This window comes from Ictidomys tridecemlineatus, chromosome 7 (assembly GCF_052094955.1).
Source record: "Ictidomys tridecemlineatus isolate mIctTri1 chromosome 7, mIctTri1.hap1, whole genome shotgun sequence".
Classification (NCBI taxonomy): domain Eukaryota; kingdom Metazoa; phylum Chordata; class Mammalia; order Rodentia; family Sciuridae; genus Ictidomys; species Ictidomys tridecemlineatus.
The window spans coordinates 102,205,929-102,229,424 of record NC_135483.1 but is presented as its reverse complement, the minus strand read 5'-3'; the positions used below and the strand labels follow the sequence as shown (position 1 = coordinate 102,229,424).

The 23,496-nt window shown below is 37.7% G+C and overlaps 1 protein-coding gene across 2 annotated transcripts in view; it reads right to left on the bottom strand.

Moving 5' to 3' along the window:
- The window catches only part of Cntnap5 (contactin associated protein family member 5), a 790,097-nt gene that overhangs the window by 322,670 nt on the left and 443,931 nt on the right, over nt 1–23,496 (bottom strand). For both annotated transcript variants that reach the window (XM_021721849.3, XM_078017259.1), the window contains exon 11: nt 1,172–1,278. In XM_021721849.3, coding sequence (XP_021577524.2) covers nt 1,172–1,278 — 107 coding nt within the window. The remainder of the gene's footprint in view (nt 1–1,171; nt 1,279–23,496) is intronic.

Below are 23,496 nucleotides of genomic sequence, written 5' to 3'. Positions count from 1 at the left end.
CCTTCTCCCTGCCTCCTGTCCTGCCATCTTCTCCACCACCATCGTCCCGTCCTGTGTTACTACCTGCAGACTCAGACTTCCTTATGTTTCCTGCCTCCATCTCTTCCTTTGCTCTGAGTATCCCTTTTACTGGTTGCTATTGTCCAGACAGGTCTCTACAAAAGATCAACCCAGGCCTTTTATATGAAGCCTCCTCCAAGCCAGGATTGACAGGTACTTATCGCCAGTGCTCAAGTTTTGTTGTCTCACAAGCCATGGTGGGAAGGCACTTCATGCCCTCTTATGTGTGCTTGTGACCCTATCTGGACAATGGAATGTAAGAGAAAGTAATATTTGCCACATAGAGGTCAAGGCATTTAAAAACTAGCCCCTGCTTTCCTGTCTCCGCCCCTGTGTGTCCTTCTCTCTGCCCTGGCAACATTCCAGATGATGAAACCTCCATGATAAGAGGAAAATGTGGAAGAAGACCTCCTACTGATGTGTGATGGGTATGTGTCATGGTCACGACATGGCCCCTCATTACTTAAACCACCAAGATTCTAATTTTCTACTATGGCAACATAGCACAACCTGGAAGACAGTGTAATTAACTTTAGAGCTACCTCTTGTGTGCCCATAGCATGTTTTCTTGTCCCAACCTCAACATGTATGTGACTCCATTGCCACTCTCCCATTTCCTGTCTTACTAGCAGTCTATGAACACCACAGGTTATGACTTTCATCCATGGGTGCTCCCATCCACCACAGTTTTGGCCTTTGGTGTTCTCTAAAAAGCTTACACTTAATGAATGCATACAATGTGTCCCCCAACAATAAATGCACCTAGTTAACCCATTAAGTGCCAAGTTTTCAAGTGTGTGAATATTTCATGAAATTGACCCAGTTGCATTAAAATAGATTGGAATTCATAACCGAGAGCTTACATATATATCCTTTATAATATGTGTATCTGTGTGTATTTCAGATGCTGTAATTATTCATCTGTTACTTTTCTCGGGAGATCAGCCCTCTAAAAACACTGATTATTTCAAAGTTACCTTGAGTGGTATATTTTTTTCTCAATTTAAGATTTTATAGGGGTTCTACCTCTGAACTAAGGAACACAATGGGTTAACACTGGGAATTCTGTAGCTTTGTCCATCCACTGGGCATAACCCATGCATCTACTCACAGTCATGGCAGGTGGCACCAGTGTAACCTGTGTCACTGCAGTTACAATAGAAACTGGCCCAGGACTGGGAGCAGCTTCCTCCATGTTCACAATAGTTTGGCAAACACCTAATGTGAGATAGCACAAAAAAAAGACAACAAAATTTTAAAAGTCAGTTAAAATAAAGAAGGAATAAATAATGTCTTATATCCAACAAAATGAATTAATTCTGGGAAATTATCCACTATAATCATATGCCTAAGTCAGATTTCAAATGATGAACATTATATAATGGCTTAACCAAAACAGGTGTATCCACCAGAGGCTGCCAGGTAATGGAAGTCTCAGAGCCAAATTAGGCACTTGAGTTAATATTCCAGCACTGGGGTGAATGCGTACTGAATTTAAAGTTAAACTGATGTGGTATTTTATTTATCACAGAGAAAATGTATACAGATCGTAATTTCATATGTTTTAAAAGTTTTTGCATTTTTAAAGAAAAAGGGACAGATAATTGAGGTTACTCTCCATATGCTTCTCTCTTGGGAGAAGGCCAGGAAACTATTTTAAAATACATAAGCACAACATGAAATTTGAAAAGATGATGCCTGCTCACTTAACATGCAAGAAAATTGTATCATTTTTAAATGTGCCAGCGCTGTCCTTAAAATAAGGCCTTTACTAGTTATGGTCAAAACAATATGGCTATTCTGAGAAATATTTGCATCACACAATGAAAAGTTCTTTAAAACATTATGTAATTTGAAGCAGAAATCATACTTTGAAGGCTTTGTTTAAGAATATGTTTCAAAATATGAAGACAATATATGCTAACTGCTGCTTGCTATTCACAATGATGTTCACAATGGTGAATCAAGGTAATTATCTAATATTAGAATATTACATAGGAGATCTGTTGCTCACAAGGTTAATGGGGCTACTTTATTATAAAATGACTACAAATAATGTAAACAACCACAACAAAAAGATCATCACAGATTGGGACTCCATTAGGTGAAAATCCCACATATGAAGCATGCCACAGAAACTAAAATAAAGAATCTATGAGTTTCAAAAATTTGGGTCTTAAAAATGTTAGAGTTACTTGGGCTAGTGATAGTAAAGGTGATGCTTATTTCTCTAGGTGGAAATCATGGTCTTTAGGGACACATATGCCTGCGTTTAAATTCCACCTTATCTATTCACTGTATGGTAGTTTGCATCTTGCACACATACTTTAAAATCTCCAGTGCTGCTGCTGAGATGTATCCAGGAAGTGTAGTGAATAAAATTACGTGTAAAAGTAAGGATAAATACTGTAATTTCTGAAAACAATCTTTGCAATGAGTCTAACAGAGCTATGGAAAACAAAATCTCACAAATTTAAAAAGAGAGAGGGTTCAATTACTGAAGTTACAAAGGTGTATAAAACAACAAATGGGTTCATTGAAAACTACTAAGAATTGGAAGCCAGCAAAACACAGGATGATTTGCTCTAAGTGTCCTCGATAGGTAGGAAACCCTCAAACAATGATTGTTTCAAAGTGCAGAAAGTAAAATCCCTGTGTAGATTCAGATGTATTATTAGAAATTTCTGCTCAGCACAGCAAACATAAAATTGTGCTGACAGGTATTATGTTTGGGGAAAGCTTGCTGATAACTTCATGGCACCCAAGTCCAGCATAAAGAACAGGGAAAAAACAAAGAGAAAAAGAAAAAAGAAAAAACTTAAGAATCTTGCTGTGGAATGTCTTCATCAAAACTAAACCAAAATGTAACTGTAAAAAAAAAAAAAAAAAGCAAATAGAAAAAAATAGAGAAAAGTCCTTTCCCTGCTACCCAATTCTGCCTTTCCTCTTGACTCTTATCCACTCTCCTAGACTTGATGAACAGGAACTAAAACAGACTTGTCACTGTTGTGATCAAAGTCCTTGTGAAGGAAGTCCTTGTTCCCTACCAACTCTGTGGGGGAAGCTACATAAATTTGGAGCATCAGTTTCCCTTATTAACAAAATGCAACTAAGGAGCCGGTCCTGTAAGCTAGCTTGCTAGCTTTGTTTTGAATGTCCACCTGCCCCACACGCTGCTTTCACCCTAGCATCTCCCCGGTTCAGCTTCACCTAACTTTTTACTGTATCTTCTCCTGAGCCTTCCAAGTTCATCCACAACCTCTCTATACCACTTTCCACTTCCTCCCGTCTCCCCCAAAACAAGTTTTCCAAGATTAGCAAATGATGATAGTATTGTTCCCCTACTTCAACAAAAAGTTTATTGCTTTAAGGCTGGAGAGCTGAGCAAAAAGCAACATAGATGTTTATTCTTTAGTTCTTTTACTTTTGGATCCAAATAAATTCAGCGTACCCTCTTTTCAGTAGTTGGCACAATAAAATAAAAAAATCAGAAAGTTTTAGTAGCTGTATTTTCAGACATGAGGAGAACGTTTGTCTGCAGTGAATGGTACAGGAAAACAATTTTTTTTCCCAATATGCAGGCTTCAGCAGGAAGGAAAGAGAGAGTCCTGAAGATATTTGTGTGTTTGGTTCCTGCTGTTCTCAAGGTCTGGTTGCCCTCCTGAACCTCTTGGGAACTGGCTGTTTTAATCTGTGTTGGGTTCTGTGAGATAAACCAAGACCTTTCCAGCAAAATCCTCATTTCACTCAGGAGAGCTCCAGTTGGGAGTCTATTACTTTCAATTCACAGAATCTTAACCTTAATTTTTTTTTAGTTGTAAATGAACACAATATATTTTTATGAATTTTTTTTAATGTGGTGCTGAGGATCGAACCCAAGGCCCAACACCTGTGAGCAAGCGCTCTACAAGTGAGCTCCAGCCCCAGCCCAGAATCTTAACTTTTTGTTAGACAGCACTCCAGAATTACAAAAGGAAATGTAAACATGTTTTTCTTATGGTATACATGATAAAAATACCTTGCAATCTTGAGATTACCAAATCCAATTGGGCCTTTTCTAGAAGGAATAGCTTTGGGGAAGCTACCAGAAATATAAATATCCTACATTTTGAATACATTTTCTTACCAGTACTGGAGACTGAACCTAGGGGCACTCTACCACTGAGTTATATCCCCAGTCCTTTTCATTTTATTTCTTTTTAATTTTGAGTCAGGTACTAACTAAGTTTCCCAGGCTGGCCTTGAATTTGCTATCCTCCTGTCTCAATCTCCTGAGTCACTGGGATTACAGGGGCACATCACCTCTACTGGCTTCTTGAGCATATCTTTATAAGTCCTACACAGAACTTGCATTGCAGTATTAATAGACTCAATTTGCCACTGAAAATCTAGGATATAGATTCATCTGTCTATGGTCAATGAACAAACCAATGATGTATTTCTGGAAGAGAAAAAGGATACTTGAATAAGCGAACATCTAATATTCCAAGAATGAGGGGAAAAGAAAATGAATGAGCACTTGTAAGGCTGCCTTAGAGCTTGATTCATTTTGGTTCAACACATATCATGATTAGGGAAACTCATCTGTAAAGTAGACATTCAAAATAAAAGATGTCTAAGCCCAATTTGCTTTTTTAAAAAGAAAGGGCAGGGTTTTATTTATTTATTCATTTATTTATTCTAATTAGGTATATATGACATCAGAATGCATTTTTGATTCATTGTACACTAATGCAGTGCAACTTTTCATTTCTCTGGTTGTACATGATGTAGCGTCACACCATATGTGCAGTCATACATATACTTAGGGTAATGATGTTCATCGAATTCTACCTAAAGAAAGGACAGTTTTATGAGTATAATTTCCCATATTCTTTAATCACTTAAAAAAATGGACTCACAAAGGTAACTGCTCAGAGACCCTTAAAGGAAAGACCACTGACTATGAAGTGAGTCACAATCTTAGGCATGAATCTTCTATTCAAATTGCCAGGAGATAATTGCTCTGAACACAGATCCTCTAAAACTCCTATTGCTGTTGCAGATGTAACCCCACCTGGACAGATGTGGCTTTCCTTAGAGCACAATGTTTCAGTATGAGTGCAACAAGTCTTCCTGTACTCCCCAAGAGCCCCAATAAACTAACACTGTGATGTGTCCCAGCAAAGACTTGGAACACACAGCAGACACATTGGCAGTCATTTGGCAGAGTGTGTGGGGATTTATAGGAGATGAAAGGAAGGGCTAAAGAATGGCAGAGAAGACTTAGAAGTGGAAAGAGAAAAAATTGATGATGTCATAAGGACAAAGGTTATTAACATTTCTTTAGAATTTCCCTCCAAAAATCAAACTTCTTTCAAAGGAGAAAGATTAGGTGGAGCTGTGGATGATCTGGGTAATAGAGGAAGTAGGAAAGTTCACCCAGAGTGGTCCAAAGAACACATTCATCAGTGGTCATGGTCCAGAAGTTATGGTTTCAACTTCCCGGGTGCTGTTTAGGGTGTGTTCAGTTGCTCACAAGAAACACAAAGGAACAAAACAGTTCTCTTTGAAGATTGATGCACAGCAAGGGAGACAGCCAAAAAGCTGCTTCACAGAAGGCAAAGGATTTTTATAGACTGAGCCACTTGGTAGACTAGAGGCAGACATTTCTGAGAATTAAAACCAAAATCCAGTTTCAAGCATCCTAAGCAAGCACACTCGAAGGCAATGCACACTCTCAGTTGGCATTAGGAAGAACAAAAGGACCTCCACAGTCTTCCTTGATGAAGATCCACGTGGTAACTTCTTTCTGATTAAGCTTTAACCAGAGAAAACAGAAGATTCCTGCTGGCGTGGGCAAGGGCAGGGAAGTGTTATGACCGCAGAGAGATTCAGGTTACTTTCAAAAAAGGCAGGATATTGCTTTGTTTTTCATTTGGAAAGGGTCACAGAAGAAATAAATATCTGTGGTTCCTCTTAAGCGAAAATCAAATTACTGAGTGTTATAATTTAGGTCTGAAGTTTCCCCCCAAATCTCATATGCAAGACAATGCAAGAATTTTCAGAGGTGAAATCATTACAGTACAAGAGGTAGAATCCACTGATATGGATTAGTTGAGTGGTATTGCAGGCAGGTAGGGTGTATGCCTGGAGGAGGTGACATGTCCCACTGGGGACATGGCGTGGGGTTTTTCCTTTTGTCCCTAATGAATGGAGGCCCTTAACCCCCTGCTTCCCTTTGCTATGTCAAGAACTGCTTTCTTCTACCATGCTCTTCTTGCATGATGTTCTGCCTCACTTTGGGCCCAGATCCGTGGATTCAGCCAAACAAGGAAAGAACCTCAGAAACCATGAGCCAACATAATTTTTCTTGTCCTATATTGTTCTTGTTAGGTTTTTTGATCACATCCATGAGAAACTTGACTAAAACCCTGAGTAACAGCACAAATCTCAAGACTAAACCCCAGAGACTTTCAAATTTATTTATTTTTTTTATATTTTGAGTTCAGTCCTTTCTCCGACATTCCAGATTCATTTTCCAGCTGACCAGTGGGTAGCTCCACTTGTGTGCCTAGGACTTTTCAATCTCCTTGGATGATCCCTCTCCCACCTACTCCACCTGCATCCTTCACTATCACAGTTGAGAGAAAGACTATCTTCACCCATATCCAGACTCCCAAACTTGAAGGTCTTCCTCTTCTCTCACAGTCCATATTGGAGGTGGGAATAAAACCTTCAAGCTATTCCTTAAGAATATGTCCTGAATCTAACGGTTTCTCACCACCTCTGCCAATGCTGCATCTCTCACCTGAACAACTGCAAATATTAGCTAACTCTGCCCCCAGTTTCAGCCACTGGACCCCTTCAGTCAATTGTCACTCACGAACAAAACAAGATTCTTTTTAAATATGAGGAAGATCCCATTCAAATCCTCTCCTGTGATTCCTTATTTTAACCAGGGGACAAGCAACAGTGTTAAAACTGCCTACCAGTTTCTAATGATCTGCACCACTACTTAACTCTTAATTTTTCCCTACACTTTCTACATCAGCTCTCACCATGACACCAGGTGGATCTCCTTGTTGTCCCTAAAAAATAGCAAGGATGTGTCTTTGTCAGGGTCTTTACACTGACATTTACTCTTCCCAGTTGCCACAGTAGCTCATTCCTCACCTCCTTCTGACTCTGCACAAATGTCACCTTCTCAAGAAGGCCTCCAACATCATGCTAGTTGAAGTTGCAATCGGTCATCATTGGACATCTCCAATCCCCTTTCCTGCCCAGTTATTTTGTTTTCAATTGTCATTAACACTATCTTCTAATACATTGTGTTCTTTGCTTGTACATTTAAGTTTATTATGTGTCATATGTCCTCTTGCAAAAGAATGTCAGCTCCATAAGGGCACTAATTGCTGTCTGTTTGATTCATGTCATGGTTGAGATATGGTATGAGTGTCCCTGAAGGGTCTATTGTGATGGGAGGCTTTGTCTTCAGAGTGGCACTATTGAGAGGTGGTGAGATCTTTAGAAAGTGGGGCCTGGCAGGAGGTCCTTGGGTCATTACGGATTTTGCTCTCAGAAAGTCATTCTCATACAACTCCATGAGTTCTCACCAGAGTGTTGTTATGATAGGTGCAAGTGTAGCACTACCAGGGAATCAAGGCCTCATTAGTTGCTTATTCCTGCACATGTTTCTGTTTCCACATTAAAAGATGACGCAGCCAAAAGAGACCCTAACTTAGCCTACACTAGACCATCTGGACTCTCAGATTCCCAAACTGAGTCCAATAAACCTGTTTTCCTTGATAAGTAGCTTGTGTTAGTTATTTTGTTATGATAATGATATTTGTGTCCATCCTCAGAGCGGGATTAGGCAAACAATCAAAGCTTGTTGGTAGAGTTAATAAATGAACATTTCTGGGGAACAACAGTCAATGGAAACTCAGCCTTATCAGATAATCACGGTCTAGCTACTTCCAATCATTTGCTGTCACCAGCCTATCCTCTAGAAGCACACAGCTCTGAGTGGGGAAAGGGTAAGAAAAAAAACAGAGATTCATGGTTTTTTTTGTTTTGTTTTGTTTTTGTTTTTTTTAAGTAGTAAGGAAAAGATGGCACAAAAAGAGACTTCTCATGGAAGCCATAGGCAAGGAACAGGTAAGTGAGGGCAGAGAAATCTGAGTTTCTCTGAGCAGAGAAAGAAGACATATTAGGAAAGGGTTCCTTTTTTGTGGCTGTTTAGGCACGCAAGTAAATGATGCAATTCCTTCTGATTACTTGTGACTATTGAGCTGTATTGTTGGGCTCTAACAACTTTATCACCTAAGTACTTGGAAAGATAATTGTCCCCAAATTGGGTCAGAAGCAGAACACTGTTGCACCATGTGACTTAGAGCTCCTTTGGGGAACTATCTAGCATTCCTGATGAAATCTGTGCACAGTTTTTGATAGACTTTAATAGCATGAAATGTCTGATGGGAAATTCAGTTTAATTATCTGACTTGCCTTGATTCTTGTTATGTTTAAGCAGATATTCAAAGATGGGTAAACTGACTCTTCCACTCATTTTTGGCCAAATATTCTTTTCCCGTCTAGTTTCCTACCGGCACTTTCACCAAGACAACATTGGATCTTGGTTTTCTTGAAGGCTTTGTCAATGAACTTGAAATGGAACTCTGACATGTGCTCATAATCACATCTGAGATGTGACATTTTTCACTGTTTTATTGGTGAAGAATATGAGACTAGATACCAGAGAATAATTTGTTCAAGTAGGAAGTCACAGAGTCAACAAGGTGAACTATGCTACTTGTGACTGAAGTCTACCCCTTTCAAACACCATGCAAGAAGTCTCATCACCTTAAAAGTAAACTCTAAACATTCATCTGAGGGCTTCACTTCTGCCAAAGCAGGAGGTACAAGTCTTCAGGTGGGTTGTCCACTGATTGCAGACACAGTAGTAAACTTGGAGCTCTCAGTTTATATTTCTTAGAGATATTTTTTTGGTAGAAAAGGGACTTTAACAATATACAAGTTGCTTAATTGGGAATAAATAGAACTACACTGTATAACAAAACATATATTTATTATATTATTAGCATGATAATATATAATTCTATATATATACATAATAATATAAAATTCTCAGTAGTGGGGAAGGATTTCAATTATATTTTAACTCTAACACAAATTTGTGAAATCCTTAAAACAGGACACAAAATGGCCCCTGTCCCACCCCTGAACTTTACTTTTCCGTATCATCCAGACGTTTTATATGTGTTTTAAGCCTGAGTTAATATGATTGCTTCCTTGTACTTAATACCAACATAAAAATTTTAACCTCTGCATGTTTTCAGTACAAGGACCATATATGTTATCATTACAGGTCAGGGCAAGCCATTTAGCCTACTATGGAATTTTATTGCGTATTGAGGAAAATGTACCTAAGGTTATTTACTTTCACAACACAGAAAAATGAAAGAGTTCCTCAATGTTCATCAAGCAAATGGAAAGTTAAGTCAGGATTCAGCTTTGGTCTTTGAATGCAGGCTTTCATGGGAAGCTCACTGTGAATGCCTGTATATTGGAGCCCTTGACTAAGGACCCATCTATAAGGGACAAGGTGCTTCACAGGTCACCAATAATCATCATGCCCAAATTCATCACTTAGTACTGAAGCATCTTCCTCAGCCACACAATTGTTTTATCTCAGAAATTTCTGAATATCAAAGTTTTAAATAACCAAAATCATAATACTAATAAACAATAATATTAATATTTTTGAGTAAAGAAGAAACATGATATGGAAAAAGGAAAATGATCCCAAAGCTGATCTCAGACAGAGGCTCACTTGTGATTCAATATGCATTCTTTTCTGGGGAAAAACAGCTATAGATCACAACAGGATTAAGATTCAGGGTCAGTTGTTAAACAGGAAAGAACCTTACTTAGAACCTTAAACAATCTTTCCATCAGGTCAAGGAGCCTAATTACTATTAATTGCGTTTTTAATTTTAATTTTCATATAATATGTTGAACAAAAATATTTATTTCTTATTTTATCCCTAAAAAAGTCCCCTGCCAGAAGTGAATCTTTCAATTGACCCATTCTTGGTCTTTTTCTTCATAGAAAAATGATAATGACACTTTGAAAATATAGAATAATTCTTTTGCATTTATATTTTTTAAGACAACTTAGACTATTTGAGTATGATCCTTGTAAACATCAATTTAAAAATGTATGAGGCAACTGAATGAATTTTAAAATAAAATCTAAGGTAGAATTAAGTTCATTGAATTTAAAAGTTCATTTTCTGGACGTTTAAGTTTTGTAAGAACTTGCAGCATTCTGCTTACTAAGGTAGTAAATTAAAGAATTTGGAAGGTAAATAAAATATATATTTAAATGTAATTTAATTCTAAATAGGGTAAAGAGGTGGGAAGGGAAGGGAGGGACAGAGGGTTAGCAATGATGGTGGAATGTGATGGATATCATTATCCAAAGTACATGTATGAAGACATGAATTGATGTGAACATACTTTACACACAAGCAGAGATATAAAAAATTGTGGTCTATATGTGTAATAAGAATTTTAATGCATTCTGATGTCATGTATTTAAAAAATAAAATCAATTAAGAAGAAAAATGTAGTTTAACTATTTAAAGGTATATGCTTAAATGACTAAATTAATAAATAAGATTAAACATTTTAAAAGGTCAAAATCTGCTAGACTTACAATCAGAAAAAAAATATTAGTTGAATTTTGAAAAAAGAAAAGAAACATAAAGAAGCAGGATCTTGAAATTTACAATTTTAAGAAATGCAATATCACTTTTTAAAAAACAAAAGTTGAGTCTTACTAACAATCTGTTCTTTATAAAAAAAAAATGTTCAAATCAGCACCTGCATTTCTCATGATTCAGATATTAAATCCTACTTTCACCATGCTCAACTCTGGGCTAATCCTTTACTCTCTATCACCATCTATGCAACACCTGTGAAACTGACCTTGGGGCCAATTCCATTTGTTCAGCCTGAGCACTGAATTCTCCCAGTTCCTCCCTTTCAGTTGGTATCTTTGTTATCTTAGTGAGTACTTTTTGGTGAAAGTAACAGGTGTAAAGATGAATCTCTTAACCAAATTCTCCTCTAAAATCCTTTCCACTTCCCTACGCAGAATTCAGGTGACTGTTGCCTCAAACTTGGACAGCACTTAACTTTTAAGCTTTATGAAAAAAGTTCTACCTCATCTTATTTGCATTAGTGCTCTTGACATATTTTCCTTGTGTCCTCTATTTTTTCTTGTGTTATGCACTGCCCCTTATGGTCTCTGCCAGTGTTTCAAATTCCACAGTGTTTCTTCATGACACACATGAGGGTTATCATCTCTGACATAGTGGCACTGCCAAATCACAAACTATATAGCTTCTTGCTTTAAGATTTTTACAGAGAAACTGGAAGGAATTATGTACGTAAAGTCATATACTGCTTAATGATGGTGATAGGTCAGAGAATGCATTGCTGGGTGATTTTGCTTTGTAAACATCAGTGAATGTACTTACATAAAGTAAAGCAAGCTACCGTGTCACCAGGTAATATAATTTTACAGGGCCACCATCATATTTGGGAGTTGATTATTGACTAAAACATTTATTGTGCAGGGTGATGTGAATATATTATATTTGTGCATACTTTTTTTAAAAAGTTTGTGATTAGAAAATAGCAAAGACAAAGTCATCTTAAATTGGAAATATTCTTTAAAAAGAGAGGCTCCAACCATCCTCAGACACACTCTCATACTGGGAATTAGATCAGCTGCATGAGAGAAGAGATCCAGGTAAATGAGGAGTGGGCAGAGGACCAAGAAGGTAGTTGCTGAATTCGTAAGACAGTGAAAGTGTTCGGTGGACTTGCAAAGTGGAACCTATCCCATGAGCATTATCTGGACTCAGTTCTCTTAGTAACCACAGAGGTGCACAGTGAAGGCTTCTTTTCTCATAAAATTTCCAACGCCCCGTGTGTCCCCACTTTCCCAGCTAGAGCAGAGTAGACATTCAAATCCATCTTGCCTCCTACATTAAACTCTGGAAATAATGTTAAATAGGTGATGCCTCTGCTCCTTTGGAACAAAGCCTGTCTGGCAATACACTCCTAATGATCACCATTCATTACAGTCATCTATTGATCTGTGTAAATTTTAAAAGTCACTTGTCAAAATTAAAAGAAAAGGAGCTTTGCTGCAAGAACATGCACACAATGGTTAATGTTGTGTGTCTGAGTGCCTGTCCTCCTATGACAGTTATTTAGATGCACACACTGTAAGATAGAAGCCCGCACAGCAAAATCCTCAACTTGAACGTGCCTAGAGGAAGTCATTTATTAAGAGGTAGATCAACATTAAAAACAACAACAACAACAAAAACCCCCACTGCATGTTTATGTTAAAAAATACAGAACTATTTTCCTTACTATTAAATTTCCCCCCTTGTCCAATTTTTATAACAGACTAAAATAAATAAGACACCTATTGACAAGCCTCTGAATTTCCAAATATTCAGATAAACACTTCCCTATCCATGAATCTGAATGCATTTATGCTCCATGCTCTCTCTCTCTCTTTTTTTTTTTTTTTAAGAATTCTCATCTCTTCTTCATCAGTTTAAGGTCAATCTAAATTTCTATAGGCTTTCCTTAGAGAGGAAAGAACAAAACATTTCAATAGTCCTCAAAATGCAAGCTGACTAATGTAAGCTCTTTAATGAAGCTCACACATTAAAAATCAGCTAGGTTGTCTGTTTGCTTTAATTAGCAGCCAACTGCATTGATCTTGTTTTGGTCAGATAGCTTTTTCTGAAAGCTTTTGAAACCTATTTCTGTGCCTCTTCATGCTAACAATTACCATAATCCCATTTTACCCCCACAGTTGGATCGCCATTATAATTGAAATTTGTTGTAATTACAGCAGATGCAGACATTAAAGAATTAAGTGAATAAAAAGAAAAGTGTCAGAAGTCAGTTTCCTAATTGGCCTGGGTCTAGTTCCCAGCAGGGAGTCAATTGTGGATTGTTGCCAGTAGATCCCCAGATAATGGACAAGCAATGATGCTCAAAGAGTTTGCAGTGGACATCAGCTATCCCAATCTCAGTGACAGTGCTGGGATTCAAAAAGGAGGGAATCTTATACTTTGGCCTGTGAGCCTCTCCTTATACTGACTGTTGATGGCCACTGAGCAAAAAACCAGTCATGTCCTCCCTACACTATAAAACACACATCTAGTTTATAACCGCAGTGATACTTGGGGGTCTTTTAAGGCCAGTTCTTCAAAGCAGAGAAAATTCAGAATTAAAAACATATTAGTGTCATGCCTACCCTGATTAATAAGCAAAGCAATCTAAGACTGTGAAACTTTGCTACTGAAATCCCACTTACCTTCAAATAATTGAACAATATGTACCAAAAATTCAAAAAGGAAGATAACTGCCTATTAGCCTGGTGGGAGGCATTTTGACTAAAATGAATTGAATTTCTCTAATCAATCCATTTTTTTTCTCACTTCTAAGAAAGTGTTCTATCAGAATGGAAATATACCACAGAACTTATAGGGGGACTCTGGATTTCACAAGAGAACATCTAGTCTGGTTATTCTCTCACCTCAGTTAGGTAAAGGGTTTTGTGATTCTTACAAAAGGATGATTTTGTTTCATATAATAGAGTGGGCATTTCTTTTGAAATACTGGGGTTAATCAGGAAATGGACAGTCATGTTCCACCAATTACTTGAATGGTTTTATTCTCAAATTTTAGAACATCACTCGGAATCCACCTTAAATGGTACTAATTCTATTGTTTGGCTCAGTGTTTCTCAAACTTTGATACAATGAAGATCCTGTTACATAAGTCTGAGTGGATCTATGTTGAGATTCTGCATTAATCAGAAGCTTCCAGATGATTCCAAACTAGAGGTTTCCAGAGCACACTAAATAAGAGCTAGACTGCAAGTGAGAAACACTCTGTAGAGATGGTTCAGAGCAGTTGCAAATTCTGAGGTATTATTTTTTCCTTTTTCTTGTTTTTGGTGGCTTTTAATAAATATTTCTAATTATCTTGTAAATTCTGAATTAAAATGGTATAGCTTCCAAACGTATTATGTATCAGATTTTAACACAATGCACTAACATATTGTACTCCAGGTTAACTCTAGAGGTCATAATGGAAATTTCCTTCCACCTTCCCTTTGCACATGTGAACTTTGAGTAGGCATGTTATCAAGATGTTTTACAGCACCAGCCATATCTTATTTAGTCTGCTCAAGTCCATGTAGGGAGAATGGGTGAGGGGAGGGCACCATTATTCCAAAGCCTCATCCACTTAAATCTAGTCAAGTTCAAGAACATCTGCCTTCCACATGCTCTTTCCCCTGAATATTAATAAGAAATTTACCCAAGAAAAGGTAAATGGGTAAACATCATATGAAATAATACCATAATATAAGAAATATTAACATTGATAATATATTAATTTCAGTTCTACATTTCTAAGAAAAACACACAGTTCTCAGATATAAAACAATGAAAAGAAATTAGACCTACTTTGAAGGCTTTTGGATCAGTCTTACTGCAAAACATCTTCTCTTGCAAGGTAAAGTATCCAGAACTTTTACCACTGGGCTATTTCTCATCTATGTGAATCAAGATTTTTCTCAATAGTTAGAAACCAAAAACAGTATAGCTAAATAAAATGGATACTGAAGTCCATATATGACTGTAATCTGTAACACTCCTTACTCCCTGGGTCAAGCATAGTTGTTTTCAGAGACGAAGTCTCTGATAATTATTTTCAGAGACCAAACTAGAAGCATTAGATTTAATCTTCAATTGTTGATCTTATATGGTATAGATAGACTTAAAATTTGGCAGAAAAAAAATAATTTTACCATCTGGCACAATGGTGCATGCCTGTTATAATAGCATCTCAGGAGGTGGAGGCAAGAGGATCATAAGTTCAAAGCTAGCCTCAGCTACTTAGTGAGGCCCTCAGCAACTTAACAAGACCCTGTATTGAAATAAAAAATAAATAAATAAATAAAAAGCACTGGGGATATGACTTAGCTGTTAAGTGCTTCTGGGTTCAATTTCCAGTACCAAAAACAAAACAACCACATAAAATAATTTTAGCACATAAAATAATTAAAAACACTCATATAATAGAAGCCAAGAGGGCTTAGGTTACACTTGGGCCCCATCAATATACTTCCAGGTTTTATTATCCAAACTCACGGAGGCCTTATTCTCCAGTGGAAACTAGTATTGTCCAGGTTGGCCCTTGCTACTGAGGTCAGTGCGTGGCTCTAGAATTCACAGAAGAAGTAAACAAACACCAGCGGGTCCTATAGTTTCAGGATGACAATCTCTTTTTATAATTCTTTAAGTTTCATTTCAAAGGTTGATGACAATTGAGCTCATATTTGAATTGAGAGAGTTAGGTACTGAGCCAGAGGCTGCCATGTCTGACGGAACATGGCCACTGTGGTATGATGGAGTGAGGATGGGTCTGGGACCGTCTGTCCTCTGACCTCTTGGGTCCCTATTGAGGAATTGCTTGAACTCCTTCACAGAGGTGATGGGGGCACATTCAAATAATCCAGGCATCAGAGACCCACATTCAAATCCTCAAATCACCACTTTCCATCAATGTAATTTTTGAAATTATTCTGCCTTTCTGAACTTCAGTTTTCTTGATTGTGAAATCAAGACAAAAAACACTATGTGAATCAATGAGAAGGCCTAAATAGGGCCATATAGCATATGAACAAGCCTGACCTCATTATTATTGTCATCTATACTTGCAGATGTCTTATGACAAGGACACAGACAATGATTTTTCTTTTCTTTTTCAACTGTTAGGTATTTTTTTCTGATTCATGGGGAAGGGAAGGTTGGGTTGCATATTACTAAGCTTTTCTTCCCCCCCCAATCTCCCACACACTTCATACTGGAGATTGAATCTCTGGACACCCTACCCCTGACCTATATCCTCTGCCCTTTTTCTTTTGACATAGGGGCTTGCTAAATTGCCCAGGCTGGCCTCAAACTTGTGATCCTGTCTCAGCCTCCAAAGTACCTGGGATTACAGGTGTGCACCATCATGCTTAGCCACTCAGTATTTCTATTTTCTGTTGTTAACCATATAGCTGCCAGGAAAGGTCACACTTCATCCTTGCTCTTTGAATTCTCATCCATTTTCTATCCACCTGAGCAGGAATCCTGACTTCCTGGGGTGAAGTGAGCAACAAAACTGCTTTGCTTCATTGCAGATCTGCACCTGTGGCTTTGAGAAGTAAGGGCAGAGATCTGAGCCACGCATTGGCACAGCACTACCCAGTGATAAATCTGCTAATGGCCACAGGTTGTTGGTGATTGTTCCGGCCACAGCCTGTCAACAACTTAATTGGCTCCTGACTTTTTGTCTGTTCTCAGAATAGGTTTTGAATCCAATTTGAGCTAAAATCTATGGCCCTTGCACATGGTGATTATAGAAAACACAAACAAAAGAGAGAACACTAAATCCTTTCTTCTCGAAATTATGCCTCTTTCCTTCAACTTGTTTGGATTCTTCAGCATTAAATTTAAGAGTGTGAAAGATGTGGTGTAATACGTCTCATATTAATGAGAACCTTAGTTAGAAATGTTCAAAATCCAGTTGAAATCATTTTTAAAGAATGAGACATGGATTTATAGAATTCAAACAAGGACTGAACAACTCTCAATGGTAAGAGAACAGGATACAGCTGGGCCTCAGAAAATGCTGAGCCTGGAGACTTGAGCCAGCCAGGGGACTCCAGCCTTCCTGTCCTTTGCTTTTTTTTGAGGGTGATGGCTCACTCTTACATTACAGCTTCCTCCCTTGTAGCAAATACGACTGCCAATTGCTATGTTCTGCAGCCTGAGGCGCCCACTATTAGAAAATAACCTTTCTCTCTAGCTTTAAGTTTGAGAATACCTCAAAGAAGCTATTTTTGCCCTGGATGAATGAATCAGTCCACTCTGAGCCAAGGTGAGAGGTTATATAAGACTGTAAAACTCCTACAGAGCCATTTGGATGTAATGAAGGAGCAACCTCAGAGGTACTGGACAGACAAAATTATGGCATGTTTCTAAAGAACTTCCCACACTTCCCAGTTTAACAGAAGAATCTACCTTCACCAATATTGCCTCTTCTCTTTGCTGAAAAATTCCCAAGAATATTAGGCTTATTAGACCCATCTCCAAAATAATTTCTCAGCATTAATAACCAACACCACAAAGTTCAGTGTGTAACTGTTCAATTGTATTTTTGTTCCGTTGAAACTGAATACCATGTGAAAATTAGTTCTGAGATGGTGAAGGTCACATCTCATTTTGCTTTTATTTTTCCCTGAAGGGGCTAAGAAAAATGTTGTAAGTCATCTTTATTCCTAATTCTATGGACAATGACACTGGGGTCTTTCCTCTTAATGTTCTTTTTCTTCTCTGAGCCCAAGCCACCCCTGGATTTCCATATTGCTTGACACCACTATTGCCAGCATGGAAGTTGGTATAAAACCTGTAGTCTTTGCAATCTGTAAAGGATGTGGGGATGGAGGGAGGATAGACCCTACTTCTTCTCTTTTTTTGTTTCATTTGCCTCCAAAACTTGAATATGTAAAATAAATGTTTCTATCATGTATTAAACACTAGGCTTGGTGTGGTGAACTTAGTGCAAGGCCATCGTGATAATTATATCAACAGATCAATGAAACAACCTTCTAAGACAAGGACCACTATCTACAAGAAAGTGAGGTTCACAAGTCAAGTGATTCATTTAACATCCCAGAAGTTAAACTGGCAAGCTACAAACCAGAGTATAAATAAATCAGAAGCACATACTAGAAAACAGGAAAAACTGGCATAGAAATGACCTTAACACATAACCATTTGCTTTTTTATAAACAGCTAAGGAAAAGCTAAGATGAATGCCTATCAATAGCCCTCCAGTTCTCTTTAATGCTACCTCTAGAAGTCATTCTATCTACACTACTGACTACCTCCCGGAGCTGGTGTCCTGCTGCTAACAACAAACAGTCCAAAAGTTTCCTGGTGTTTACTATGATTTATGAACTCTAAGGCAGAGATTCCAAAAGCTTATTATAGTTTTGTTCGTGTGCTTGTGGAATAGAGGATTGAACCCAGAGTCTCATGCATCTGCTGAGTTACTTACTCAGCCCCAAACAAAAGTTTGTGATCTCATATATTTGAGAAATTTCAATCCTCTCTTACACATTTTATAAGCATTTCAGTGCATGTGTGCAAACTCACACACATACACACACACACACTCACAGCTGGGCCTCAGAAAATGCTGAAAAATTCTGAAAAATTTTGTGGGATGGAGGAGGCAGGTAGTGAGTCTAGCTCAGGGTTAGGGTGCTTGCCCAATATGCAGAGCATTCTGGGTTTCATCCTAGCACTGCAGAGACCTGGAATGGGGGAAGGGAGGGAGAGAGGGTGAGTAGGAGGGGGGAGAAATAAAAGCTGAAAAAAAAGGAAACCCATTTAACTTTTTGTACTCTGGCATTACTCAAACTTATTTGAACAAAAAAAAATCTCCATTTTCAGTAGCACACCATTAACGTTAGACAGAACTAGAAGTTTAGTTCCCCACTGTGTAGAAAAAATTTGGCTGGGACTATATTATGATGAGCTCAATAAAGAAATGTCTGTTTAATATGCTGACTCAATATTTCTAAAAGACTGATATACAGATATCCTGGAGTGTTTCATACAATTTGAGATTCTAAGTCTCCATTCCAGATGGAATCAATCAAAATTTCTGGAGTTGTGGGGTCCAAAAATCTGCATTTAAGAGATTCCTAAATGATTTTTATGCTTTCCAAAATATAAAGCTACTAGCCAATTCAGGATTGAGACTGAATTTTAAAATTACATTAACTCATGGTTAACATTTATGTTAGTCAGCTTTTTGACACTGTGACTAAAATACCCAAGAAAATAAAGGTAAAGGAAGAAAGTTTATTCTGACTCACAATTCCAGAGGATTAGTCCATAGATGGCTGAGACCCATGCTCTGGGCCCAAGGTGAGGCAGAAATCCTGGAACTATCCTTTCAATTCCCACAATCCAGGCTTTTTACCTCCAAACATCCCTGTACTAAGGAGTTTCTGGGGGCACCTCATATCCAAAGTATAATTATATTAAAGAATGTTCTAGGTCGTCATTTATAGTCTGGCATATTTCTTTCTGTGAGTACATTTCTGCTAGTATAAAGACTCAAATGAATTCAACTAGCTGTCTACAGAGCCCCCATGAGGTGGTCTTTACTTTGGAAAGCATCTGGTGCAAGTAGACTAATCCTAACACACTCTGAAACTGACTCTTGACAGATCACAAGGACCCTCAGTCACCAGGATTATGGTATGTGAAAGAAATCTCATAAAAGACTGGTATATGACACTAGAATTACAATTCACAAATTTACTTTGAAAACAATGATTTTCAAAGGGCCTGATATTTTCACCAGACTGTGGTAGTATTTTCTTTCTATAATTGAACTTCATGCAGTTGCAGAATATAAAAGGGCTCTGAGTTAGACTTGAAATCAGAACAAGGATAGTCCCAGGATTTCTGAGTTTTTATGTCAATCTAAATCTTAATCTGTTAAAAAAGAAATAAAATTAAATATTCAGCTCTTTTTTCATAATGGTCATATTTCAGAGTCTTGATCACCTCTAGTGACTAGGTATTTTATTGCATAAAACAGAAAATTTCATAAAAAATGCATTATGCTGATCTAGAGCTATGGTGTTTGATGCATTACAGCAAAAATGTATATTATATTCCTATAATTTCCATCCATTCCTCAGGTGGGGAGGAAGTGCTAATGCATGCAGAGTAGTGTGGGCAAATATGAGTGTACAATTGATGACACTTCTACCCTTTCCCATTTGATGTTACACCAGAGAATGAACTTTTTTATTTTAAGTGTCTGATATTATAGACATCTTCATTTAGTTCTTCAGCTACAATGATCTTTATGCATTTGGTTTTCCTTATTTATAATTCAGCTTCACACCATCCCACTGTACTCGGATACTATCTTCCTTTGGAAATACTGGCCTTAATTCAGATGCAGTCTAGTCTTGCATTGATGCTCTCCTGTATCTTCAAGATGATCCAGTAAGACCTATTTAGAGTTCCTTGAATCGTTTATTTATTTGATTGATTGAATGACTGATTGATTAATTTCCCTAGTTGTTTGTTGGTCTGTTAACTTTTTTATTAGTTGTAGATACAATACCTTCATTTTATTTATTCAGTTTTATATGGTTCTAAGGATTAACAGTGCCTTTATGCATGCTAGGCAAGCACTCTACCACTGAACTACAACTTCAGCCCTGGTCTGTTAACTTCTAATGCAAACAATTGCTGTCTAAATAAATTTGGGAAAGTCATTTAATACCTGTGAACCTCAATCCCTTCCTTTGTAAACTGAGAATAGTTTATGTCTGTATATTTTAATATAGCTCTCCACCAATTAAACAACTATTTGAGAAATAATCCCTATCATGGCACTTGGCCCACTGTTTAATTCATTTATTTAGTTAGTTTCATTTGCAGTGCTAACGATGGAACCCAGGGCCTGGTGTGTGTCAGGCAAGTGCTCTACCACTGAGCTATACCCTCAACTCCATTTTTTTATTTCAACTAATGTCAACTTAAGTGACATTAGTTGGAGTATAGTGTTGAAACAAGGAAGAAAAAATTTCTAAGGAGAAGAAAAAATACTACTCATATCTCCTCCTCCTCCTCCTCCTCCTCCTCTTCCTCCTCCTCCTCCTCTTCCTCCTCCTCCTCCTCCTCCTTCTCCTCCTCCTCCTCCTCTTCCTCTTCCTCTTCCTCCTCCTCCTTCTCCTCCTCCTCCTCTTTCTAAATAAAGAGCCTTTAGATGACATTTGGCAAAAGCTAGAAGCAGCTCTCTATGTTGGAAGATGCTGGAGAGTTTGACAAAGCCAAATGAATAACAATGCTGTTTAAGGCTCTGTCAGGCCCTTTTGGAAAGAAAGAAAGAAAGAAAGAAAGAAAGAAAGAAAGAAAGAAAGAAAGAAAGAAAGAAAGAAAGAAAGAAAGAAAAAGGAAGGAAGGAAGGAAGGAAGGAAGGAAGGAAGGAAGGAAGGAAGGAAGGAAGGAAGGAAGGAAGGAAGGAAGGAAGGAAGGGTGGCACAGTAAAGTCTGTACTTGATTCCAGTGTTGCTTCCTGGGCTCATGGGAATCCTTTTTCTCTTCAATAACTTCACTTTCAGATAAATAGGCCACATTGATACCTTGTCACCCTTCAATGACATTTTGGTTTTGGTCTCATTCCTACCAGGTAAATACAGGTTTGCCCACCTCAGCCTGCAGGAGCTGTTTAGAGGTGCACAGAATCCAGAGGTTACTCTCAGCAGATCTTATTACCAGGAGACTGCTGACATCCTTTACAATCACCAAAGACATTTTGTGCATTTCTCTAGAGCTGCCTCCTCTTCACACTTGCCTTCTATTACAGAGCTGCCCCATTTTTTTGTTTCCTTAAAGCACAAGATTGTAATAAGGATAATGTACTTGTATGCTTCCTTCCACTGTATTATTTATAGACTACATTGCTCAAATCCATTGCTATGGTTTGCTTGTCTAATTTTATGATGGCCTTGCTAAACAAAAATACTCTTGCTAGCTAGTGCTTACAGAAGGAGCACTTAACACCATGTGAACGATGACAGCTGGCACCAGTGTTGCTTTTATTAGGCACTCTTGCTATTCAAATAGAGCGATAGTTGGCACAAACCACATTGGAAAGTTTTCAAGATGAGAAAGGGGTGAAGGGCTGTAATTTCTAAATCTTGGACAGCAGTCTCTAGAGTTTTGAGTGTACAAAGTTATTAAAGATTTCCAAGTTCATTCTAAATCTTGGGGCAGTACTATATTCAACACCAAAAGGCATTGTTGAGTTTCATAAGCTTTGTAGGCAGTCCATCCCCAGCTACTAAGAGCAAGTATTGTTATAATTTAAAATGTTCAAATTATTCAACAAATTATCACAAAGCACCTGCTATCAAATGAATGCATCACCTATGTCAAGAAGTTTCTCATGGAAAACAAAACACACGTAATGATTATGTTTGGGAGCTAAATTAAATCTAAAAATAGTATAAGAGACATTCAAATACTGAATTCTAGAAGGAAAGTATCAGTTTCATTCAAATAGGCACAAATCAATGTAAATAGGGAGAATTCACGGAGTAGGTAGGATAAGAAGTAGATTTTGATAGATGGGCTGAATGTGGGTAAAAAGAACTGGGAAGGGGACTCCAGAAAAAACAAAATGGCAGCATTCCCTGGAGACAGGAACAGGAATGGTTGCTTGGGGGATGACAGTGGTCCATTTCTAGAATGCTCTAGCCACTCCTATTTCTATTTCTGCTTGCCTAAATATATGTATCTGGGATATAGCCTTATGCTTCTCTGTACCATGAACATGTAAAAAATGTCTGGTTTGTTGTTGTTGTTGTTGTTGTTGTTGTTGTTCTGTTGTGGCTGTCTTGCTCTTGAGCTTCTTGAAGGTGGTGACAAACTGCATACTTAGTAAGTACATATAGATGCAATGATGGATTCATAGAGTAGAAGATAAAGGTGAAGAAGGGAGAGGGAAGACCATAAAAAATGGCAAAACACAAGCTGGAGAATTTGGAACTTTGCCTGTAATGTCTCTGGCTCTAATGTGTGATGGAGGTCATGTGAAATGCACATGGAGAATCTGATATTCACAATAGCTAGGCTATAACAATAAATGTGTCTGGGGAGATGGAAGACTATAAATTTTCAATTATTATATTTCTCTAAAAGATGGTTCTACATTTGGGAAAATTCTATCAAGAAGTGTTGTGTTTTGAGTTCACGGTGCTGTGGAGAATAAAGCAGTTGCATATAGAAGTTTAAATGAAGATGGGAATTCATCCTTGGGACTTTTTCTGATAAGTCCCTATACCATTGTGCCAAATGTAGGTTAGAATCAAGCTTTAGAGCTATGCCCTGCTCTTTTTCCATACTTGGTTTCCTGTACTAATCAAATGCTTCAGATGCACAAGAATCATTTTATACCACTGAAAACAATAGTAATTTGTAGTACTCTCTTCACTATATGCTTAAGTCCCTGCAAGCTACATGCTCTCATCCCTCAGTGTGTAAATCTTCAGACCTGAAACTTAACATGAGTCAGCATGGTAATTGGAATGACCTTTAAAATGTGTATTCTCTTGTCACTTTCAGATTCTTGGGATTTCCCAAATTGCCAGCTGTGATACCATTCCCAACTTACACAGATGTTTACTTTGTAGACAGACTTTCTTCATGTTTTGATAAGTGTTGGTGTAGCCTATAT